This window comes from Trematomus bernacchii, unplaced genomic scaffold (genome assembly GCF_902827165.1).
Source record: "Trematomus bernacchii unplaced genomic scaffold, fTreBer1.1, whole genome shotgun sequence".
In the NCBI taxonomy this organism is placed as follows: domain Eukaryota; kingdom Metazoa; phylum Chordata; class Actinopteri; order Perciformes; family Nototheniidae; genus Trematomus; species Trematomus bernacchii.
In genome coordinates this window covers 25,001-35,000 of record NW_022987923.1, presented here as the reverse complement: position 1 = coordinate 35,000, position 10,000 = coordinate 25,001, and the positions used below count along the sequence as shown (strand labels likewise).

General features: G+C 39.6%; 2 protein-coding genes across 2 annotated transcripts in view; both read right to left on the bottom strand.

Annotated features, from left to right (window-relative positions):
* Positions 1-952: 952 nt before the first annotated feature.
* On the bottom strand, positions 953-8,934 carry LOC117470640 (calmodulin-like protein 4). The gene is made up of 4 exons (XM_034115454.1): positions 8,820-8,934; positions 8,086-8,223; positions 1,964-2,152; positions 953-1,124 (listed from the first exon to the last, which is right to left on the bottom strand). Exons 1-4 carry the CDS (start codon positions 8,932-8,934, stop codon positions 1,027-1,029), a joined length of 540 nt encoding a protein of 179 aa, XP_033971345.1. The 3' UTR covers positions 953-1,026.
* A 631-nt stretch (positions 8,935-9,565) lies between these two features.
* Positions 9,566-10,000, bottom strand: part of LOC117470645 (ceroid-lipofuscinosis neuronal protein 6 homolog) — a 15,249-nt gene continuing 14,814 nt past the window's right edge. Inside the window, exon 11 of the mRNA XM_034115457.1 lies at positions 9,566-9,754. Coding sequence (XP_033971348.1) covers positions 9,566-9,754 — 189 coding nt within the window. The remainder of the gene's footprint in view (positions 9,755-10,000) is intronic.

Sequence of the window (10,000 nt, the reverse complement as noted above, 5' to 3'; positions counted from 1 at the left end):
CTGGTGCTAGACTCCTAGTACTAGACTCCTGGTACTATACTCCTGGCGCTAGACTCCTGTTACTAGACTCCTGGTGCTAGACTCCTAGTGCTAGACTCCTGGTACTAGACTCGTGTTACTAGACTCCTGGTACTATACTCCTAGTACTAGACTCCTGGTACTATACTCCTGGCGCTAGACTCCTGTTACTAGACTCCTGGTGCTAGACTCCTAGTGCTATACTCCTGGTACTATACTCCTAGTACTAGACTCCTGGTGCTAGACTCCTGGTGTTAGACTCCAGTTACTAGACTCCTGGTACTAGACTCCTAGTGCTAGACTCCTGATGCTAGACTCCTAGTGCTAGACTCCTGGTGCTAGACTCCTGGTACTAGACTCCTGGTACTAGACTCCTGGAACTAGACTCCTGGTGCTAGACTCCTGTTACTAGACTCCTGGTACTAGACTCCTGGTACTAGACTCCACTAGGATGGGTTAAAATCAGAGGGCTAAAGTCACTGTGTCCTGTTCAGAGGAGCTGGAGAGAAAATAAAAATTCTTGCTATAAATATACAGGTAGCCATTAATTACTAACCCTAGACCAACTTAAACCTCCAGTCAGAAACGCACAAAGAAGAAGACGATGATGTCATGTTATGAGATTGAAGCTAAAGCTAACAGGTACAATAGTTGCAGATGTACGAGGTGTGGACCCAAAGCACAGAAAGAGTCTTTACTTAAGGTTTTGATACAAGATACAAAATACTGTGTTTCTCAAGCTAACCTAATAGTAACTAGAAAAATACTCAATAACTACCTGATCTAACTAAAACTATGAACATGGACTATGACTGTAACTTTAACTTGACGATGATTTATGAAAACGCTGGAGAGCTCGGCATGAAACACAAGAGGCAACGAGACAGTGAATGACTTATTATATGTATTTATATATTTATACTGACATCACCGGGTGCTAACAATAATCACGTGACCAAGAATCACAGATGAAATGAAGTTTAATAAAAAGTGTTTTTGATTCTCTCGTCAGCGTTTTGCAGCGTTGCGCGTCACGGCTTCAGCGAACTGCTCGCAGTGGAGCTGTCCGTCAGATCCAAGTCCCGCCTCCTGCAGCAGCTCGTCCACTGACAACACACACACACACACAGCTGCCAATCAAACCTCAGGTATGAGAAGAAGGTGTTAATTCACATGTTTTACCAGAGAGAGTGAGAAACATTTTCCTCTCTCATCATCGTTACTCATTTGTGAAGTTTGGAGAGTTTCTCTAATCTCACTGAGCAGAATCTAATCAGCAGAGAGGAAACACCTGCACAGCTTCACACACACACACACACACACACACACACACACACACACACACACACACACACACACACACACAATCTGTATCTACAGCTGGAAACACACTGACATATGTTCACCTCATTGGCAGATTTCTCACTTGCCTCCAACATAAAACACAAGAACATAAAAACGCTGTTGGGATATTTGTACGAACTAGACATTTACATTTTTTCTTTTTATTCAGTAATGAAAATCCCAAATTGAAAGCCTAATTGTTAATAGGCTAGTTTGATGGATGTGTGTCACGGCGGTAAATGTCACGGGCGAGGAAGTTTCAAAGCTCCTTTCCTATCATCTAGACTCTGGAGAATCAATCAGCTCTTATCACTGAGGGACTTCCAGGTCATTTCACGTGTGTGTGTGTGTGTGTGTGTGTGTGTGTGTGTGTGTGTGTGTGTGTGTGTGTGTGTGTGTGTGTGTGTGTGTGGTGTGTGTGTGTTGTGTGTGTGTGTGTTGTGTGTGTGTGTGTGTGTGTGTGTGTGTGTGTGTGTGTGTGTGTTGTGTGTGTGTGTGTGTGTGTGTTGTGTGTGTGTGTGTGTGTGTGTGTGTGTGTGTGTGTGTGGCTGTGTGTGTGTGTGTGTGTGTGTGTGTGTGTGCGTGCATGCGTGTTCCTCACCCTCTTTGTGTGTGAGTCTCTCCCCCTGCCCTGTGAGTCTCCCCCTCAGCAGGGAGACCTCCATGAAGCCCCTCCTCCCCCCCTCACTCCTCCTCAGAGCCTCCAGGATCTCTCTCTGCGGCGCCTCCTGCTGCTGCTGACGGTGCATCACGCTGAGGAGGGACGAGAAGTCCAGATCTCCAGCTGCGTCTGAGAGGGAAGACATCTGGATATTATTACTGCGCTCAGGACATTACAGGAAGAATGGAAAATAATTGAGGTGAAACCAAGCCCCCAGGAAGTGCTCCGGACTCTGAGGAAAATATTCGTAGTGGCCAAACGGTGGTACTACAACTTCCGTATCAGTCCGTGACGTCACTGGGCCCAGAAATACTTTTCCCATTGACTAACATGGGGAAAGTGACGTCTGTAAATCAGCGGATCATTTAAAAAAAGAAACTACCCAGTATGAACTATTTTATAGCCCTTATTAGAATAACTAGCCGCTTTTACACCAAGTACTTTGCCGTACCTAGTACCCAGCACTTAGTACTGCCATGGAACTAAGTACAGATCGCGTTCACACCGGAATAAGTTCCCTGAGGGAAGATTACGCAAATGAAGCCGCTGACGTCACTTCTTCTTCTTCTGCTTTGGGTTTACTGGCAGGCCACAAACAACTTCACGGCGTATACTGCCACCCGGAGTCCCCGGCCGGAAGTCCCCGGAGTTGGGGACTGGCTTCAGTAGAAGCTGCTGGGACTCCCAGCAGCTTCTACTGAAGCCTTCCGACGAAATCACCAGAACGCCGACACCTTCGTGTCGCTCTCTCAAAAGTTGGGCCATTTTGCCTTCATGCGCCGATGAGCAGCTCTCATAGGAGAGAAGGAGACCCCGCCTCCCACGCTGTATCCAGTTCTTATTATACATCCATGGGTTAAAGGAGCAGCAAGGTCATATCCCGAGGAGTCCAGATCTCCTCCTGCATCTGAGAGGGACGTACTGTATATCTACATCAGGGTTTCTCAAACTGTTTCAGACCAAGGACCACTTTGTGATGGAAGCTCCACACTTAATCACCTTCTGGTTAGAAAAGAAGAAATATACAAGCTTAAACCAAAGTTGTGTTATTAAATAAAGAGTTTAAAGCATTCAACAGAATCAATCTCTTTCCAGCTGGAAGCACAGATAACCTGCACCAATGTGTGCGAAAGAAATCTGACCCCGTTACAACAGAAAAACACCAGTTAGTAGTAGCATCACGCTGAGGAGGGGCGAGCAGTCCAGATCTCCAGCTGCGTCAGAGAGGGGAAGATATCCAGATATTATTACTGCACTTGTTGGGGAATAATTGCTGCTAGCTCTCTCAAGGAGCTTGGGATCATTGTTGATGCCACTTTATGAGCACAAGCTGCCATGAGGTCGTTTATTATTCAGAGACTTCGAGAGGCCCTTCTTTTCTGGAACGTAGCAGGTTCCCTGGCGCACACTCTTTTCTATGGACGACAGCTGTAGTTAGATTCAGGGTCCATGTTTGTTTAGTCTCGCTGATGAAGAATGTTGATTATGACTTTCAAGGTTCAAGGCTTTTATTGGTCCTATGTGCATAGTTACAGTGTAGGTTCCAACTCTGCCCGCGTCTCTCTGAGTTTCGTCTCCAGCGCTCCAGAAGTTTCCATCACAGCACTCAGGACATGACAGGAAACATGGAAAGGATTTGAGGTGAAAGGATACGAGGACGCTGCGTCAGTGAGAGGAAATCTAATGAGTTGTTCAAACAGCAGTAAAGAGAGATAACACGGAGACAGTTTAAACACACCTCATCAACTGAGAGCTGATTACAAACAGGTGTACCTGTGGTGGGGGGGGGGGGGGGGGTTATTGGAGTACAAATACTGCGTTTCTGGTATCAGTACTTTACTCCTTATTTTTCTGACGACTTTTAACTTTGACTTCTTACATGTTGAACACAAATACCTGTACTTTCTACTTCTTACATGTTGAACACAAATACCTGTACTTTCTACTTCTTACATGTTGAACACAAATACCTGTACTTTCTACTTCTTACATGTTGAACTCAAATACCTGTACTTTCTACTTCTTACATGTTGAACCCAAATACCTGTACTTTCTACTTCTTACATGTTGAACCCAAATACCTGTACTTTCTACTTCTTACATGTTGAACCCAAATACCTGTACTTTCTACTTCTTACATGTTGAACACAAATACCTGTACTTTCTACTTCTTACATATTGAACACAAATACCTGTACTTTCTACTTCTTACATGTTGAACACAAATACTTGTACTTTCTACTTCTTACATATTGAACACAAATACCTGTACTTTCTACTTCTTACATGTTGAACACAAATACCTGTACTTTCTACTTCTTACATGTTGAACACAAATACCTGTACTTTCTACTTCTTACATGTTGAACACAAATACCTGTACTTTCTACTTCTTACATATTGAACACAAATACTTGTACTTTCTACTTCTTACATATTGAACACAAATACCTGTACTTTCTACTTCTTACATATTGAACACAAATACCTGTACTTTCTACTTCTTACATGTTGAACTCAAATACCTGTACTTTCTACTTCTTACATGTTGAACCCAAATACCTGTACTTTCTACTTCTTACATATTGAACACAAATACTTGTACTTTCTACTTCTTACATATTGAACACAAATACCTGTACTTTCTACTTCTTACATGTTGAACCCAAATACCTGTACTTTCTACTTCTTACATGTTGAACACAAATACCTGTACTTTCTACTTCTTACATGTTGAACACAAATACCTGTACTTTCTACTTCTTACATGTTGAACCCAAATACCTGTACTTTCTACTTCTTACATGTTGAACCCAAATACCTGTACTTTCTACTTCTTACATGTTGAACCCAAATACCTGTACTTTCTACTTCTTACATGTTGAACACAAATACCTGTACTTTCTACTTCTTACATATTGAACACAAATACCTGTACTTTCTACTTCTTACATGTTGAACACAAATACCTGTACTTTCTACTTCTTACATATTGAACACAAATACTTGTACTTTCTACTTCTTACATATTGAACACAAATACCTGTACTTTCTACTTCTTACATGTTGAACACAAATACCTGTACTTTCTACTTCTTACATGTTGAACACAAATACCTGTACTTTCTACTTCTTACATGTTGAACACAAATACCTGTACTTTCTACTTCTTACATATTGAACACAAATACTTGTACTTTCTACTTCTTACATATTGAACACAAATACCTGTACTTTCTACTTCTTACATGTTGAACACAAATACCTGTACTTTCTACTTCTTACATATTGAACACAAATACTTGTACTTTCTACTTCTTACATATTGAACACAAATACCTGTACTTTCTACTTCTTACATGTTGAACCCAAATACCTGTACTTTCTACTTCTTACATGTTGAACCCAAATACCTGTACTTTCTACTTCTTACATGTTGAACCCAAATACCTGTACTTTCTACTTCTTACATGTTGAACCCAAATACCTGTACTTTCTACTTCTTACATATTGAACACAAATACTTGTACTTTCTACTTCTTACATATTGAACACAAATACCTGTACTTTCTACTTCTTACATATTGAACACAAATACCTGTACTTTCTACTTCTTACATGTTGAACTCAAATACCTGTACTTTCTACTTCTTACATGTTGAACCCAAATACCTGTACTTTCTACTTCTTACATATTGAACACAAATACTTGTACTTTCTACTTCTTACATATTGAACACAAATACCTGTACTTTCTACTTCTTACATGTTGAACCCAAATACCTGTACTTTCTACTTCTTACATGTTGAACACAAATACCTGTACTTTCTACTTCTTACATATTGAACACAAATACCTGTACTTTCTACTTCTTACATGTTGAACCCAAATACCTGTACTTTCTACTTCTTACATGTTGAACACAAACACCTGTACTTTCTACTTCTTACATATTGAACACAAATACCTGTACTTTCTACTTCTCACATGTTGAACACAAACACCTGTACTTTCTACTTCTCACATGTTGAACACAAATACCTGTACTTTCTACTTCTTACATATTGAACATAAATACCTGTACTTTCTACTTCTTACATGTTGAACCCAAATACCTGTACTTTCTACTTCTTACATATTGAACACAAATACTTGTACTTTCTACTTCTTACATATTGAACACAAATACCTGTACTTTCTACTTCTTACATGTTGAACCCAAATACCTGTACTTTCTACTTCTTACATGTTGAACACAAATACCTGTACTTTCTACTTCTTACATATTGAACACAAATACCTGTACTTTCTACTTCTTACATGTTGAACCCAAATACCTGTACTTTCTACTTCTTACATGTTGAACACAAACACCTGTACTTTCTACTTCTTACATATTGAACACAAATACCTGTACTTTCTACTTCTCACATGTTGAACACAAACACCTGTACTTTCTACTTCTCACATATTGAACACAAATACCTGTACTTTCTACTTCTTACATGTTGAACCCAAATACCTGTACTTTCTACTTCTTACATGTTGAACCCAAATACCTGTACTTTCTACTTCTCACATGTTGAACACAAATACCTGTACTTTCTACTTCTTACATGTTGAACACAAACACCTGTACTTTCTACTTCTTACATGTTGAACACAAATACCTGTACTTTCTACTTCTTACATGTTGAACACAAATACCTGTACTTTCTACTTCTTACATGTTGAACACAAATACCTGTACTTTCTACTTCTTACATGTAGAACCCAAATACCTGTACTTTCTACTTCTTACATGTTGAACCCAAATACCTGTACTTTCTACTTCTTACATGTTGAACACAAATACCTGTACTTTCTACTTCTTACATGTTGAACACAAATACCTGTACTTTCTACTTCTTACATGTTGAACTCAAATACCTGTACTTTCTACTTCTTCCATGTTGAACACAAATACCTGTACTTTCTACTTCTTACATGTTGAACCCAAATACCTGTACTTTCTACTTCTTCCATGTTGAACTCAAATACCTGTACTTTCTACTTCTTACATGTTGAACACAAATACCTGTACTTTCTACTTCTTACATGTTGAACACAAATACCTGTACTTTCTACTTCTTACATGTTGAACACAAATACCTGTACTTTCTACTTCTTACATGTTGAACACAAATACCTGTACTTTCTACTTCTTACATGTTGAACACAAATACCTGTACTTTCTACTTCTTACATGTTGAACACAAATACCTGTACTTTCTACTTCTTACATGTTGAACCCAAATACCTGTACTTTCTACTTCTTACTTGTTGAACACAAATACCTGTACTTTCTACTTCTTACATGTTGAACCCAAATACCTGTACTTTCTACTTCTCACATGTTGAACCCAAATACCTGTACTTTCTACTTCTTACATGTTGAACCCAAATACCTGTACTTTCTACTTCTCACATGTTGAACACAAATACCTGTACTTTCTACTTCTTACATGTTGAACTCAAATACCTGTACTTTCTACTTCTTACATGTTGAACACAAATACCTGTACTTTCTACTTCTTACATGTTGAACCCAAATACCTGTACTTTCTACTTCTCTCATTTCCCAAACAGGCTGGTTCCTTTAGTTTGAATGTGTGTCTGGTGGCGTGATCATTATTATTTAGAGTCATTGCGTGCCTATTGATTTGAACACGATCCGTGTATCCATCATTTCCTGGTCTTCTCTAAAGAAGAGGGACCAATGAAAACGTTGTCATGTTGCCGTTGTTCAGCATGGAAACATTCATTAGCTAACAATGACATTATTGTTCTATTAATATAAAGGGAGGTCAGGTACTCTTTAAAACAGCTGCTAGTTATGGGTACTTTTTACTGAAGTACATTTCAAAGCCTCTTTACTTTGACTTGAGTAAAGAAGTTTAGTCAGTACTTCTACTTTCACCAGAGTACTTTTAAACACGAGTATCTGTACTTCTACTTGAGTAAAGGATGTTGGTACTTTTGCCATCTCTGTTCCTGGGGGCGGGGCTTATGTGTTCCTCACCTGAGTGGGTCAGCAGGTGTCTCCTAACCTCAGCGGGGGTGGGGCTCGACCCGAGGCATCGCATCACTGTGATCAGATCCCCCCCCTCAATCCTGCCCCGCCGCTGACGGTCGTACAGAGAGAAACACTCCTTATAGTCTGCAACACACACACACACACACACACACACACACACACACACACACACACACACACACACACACACACACACACACACAGGCTGGGGTAATCTCCCTGTTTTCTGACATTTAACAAACTAAATGATGAATATATATTTGTTAAAAACAATCAAGGAGATGAAATGAGTCTTTAATTACCAACAAACTCTTACATAAACCAGCGAGTAATAAAACATTCCAACGTGTTAGACCGCTCTGAACACAATGACTGCTCTGTCCTCATTAGGGTCTGTTGTCTTTACTCTCATCCACAGATCACCACAGAGGCTCTTTGTTAGAAACTCAATGCATATCTGCTCTGTGTGCGGATCACATGTAACCACACGACATCGTCAGGATACAAGTCACTTTATTCATTTACAATTACCTTAAAAGACAAGTCATCAGATTACTGTTAACAACATAGAGATTACTCGCAGGGTGACAGGGTTAGATGGATATATAACAGTTAGACCGCCTGAATGTCTTCCCTGTTGCTCTGAAAGCCTCAGAAAGGTTAGTTTTACCCCCCCCCCCCCCCCCCCCCCACGCTGGTGACTAACTGCTGAGTCTCACCGTTAATCTGCTCCTGAGTCAGGAACTTGGCCTGCGATGAAAACAGAGAAACATCGTGAGAGAAAAAACAGAACGAAGGAGAACGTAGGTAGAAAATCTGTAATCCTCTCACCATGGTGCTGCAGCGTGTGTGTGTGTGTGTGTGTGTGTGTGTGTGTGTGTGTGTGTGTGTGTGTGTGTGTGTGTGGTGTGTGTGTGTGTGTGTGTGTGTGTGTGTTGTGTGTGTGTGTGTGTGTGTGTGTGTGTGTGTGTGTGTGTGTGTGTGTGTGTGTGTGTGTGTGTGTGTGTGTGTGTGTGTGTGTGTGTGTGTGTGTGTGTGTGTGTGTGTGTGTGTGTGTGTGTGTGATCTCTGGCTGCAGGAAACTGATCCCGGCTGCTGTAAGATGAGGATCGTAATGGAAGAGGATGGAGGAAACTGTGTAACATAATACATGCAATACACATAATACTTAGAGTACACATAGTACACATAATACTTAGAGTACACATAGTACACATAATACTTAGAGTACACATAGTACACATAATACTTAGTGTACACATAGTACACATAATACTTAGAGTACACATAGTACACATAATACTTAGAGTACACATAGTACACATAATACTTAGAGTACACATAGTACACATAATACATAGAGTACACATAGTACACATAATACTTAGAGTACACATAGTACACATAATACTTAGAGTACACATAGTACACATAATACTTAGAGTACACATAGTACACATAATACTTAAGAGTACACATAGTACACATAATACTTAGAGTACACATAGTACACATAATACTTAGAGTACACATAGTACACATAATACTTAGAGTTCACATAGTACACATAATACTTAGAGTACACATAGTACACATAATACTTAGAGTTCACATAGTACACATAATACTTAGAGTACACATAGTACACATCATACTTAGAGTACACATAATACATAGAGTACACATAGCACACATAATACTTAAGAGTACACATAGTACACGTTAATACTTAGAGTACACATAGTACACATAATAATTAGAGTTCACATAGTACACATAATAATTAGAGTTCACATAGTACACATAATAATTAGAGTACACATAGTACACATAATAATTAGAGTTCACATAGTACACATAATACTTAAGAGTACACATAGTACACATAATACTTAAGAGT

What these genes read in the sequence shown, in the direction of transcription:
- LOC117470640 (XM_034115454.1), bottom strand. Translation starts at nt 8,934, where the DNA reads ATGGTGAGAGGATTACAGATTTTCTACCTACGTTCTCCTTCGTTCTGT. An exon ending in GACTCAGGAGCAGATTAACG is followed by an intron (nt 8,224 to 8,819) that starts GTGAGACTCAGC and finishes TGTGTGTTGCAG; the next exon opens with ACTATAAGGAGTGTTTCTCT. An exon ending in GAGACTCACACACAAAGAGG is followed by an intron (nt 1,125 to 1,963) that starts GTGAGGAACACG and finishes GTGTGTTGTCAG; the next exon opens with TGGACGAGCTGCTGCAGGAG.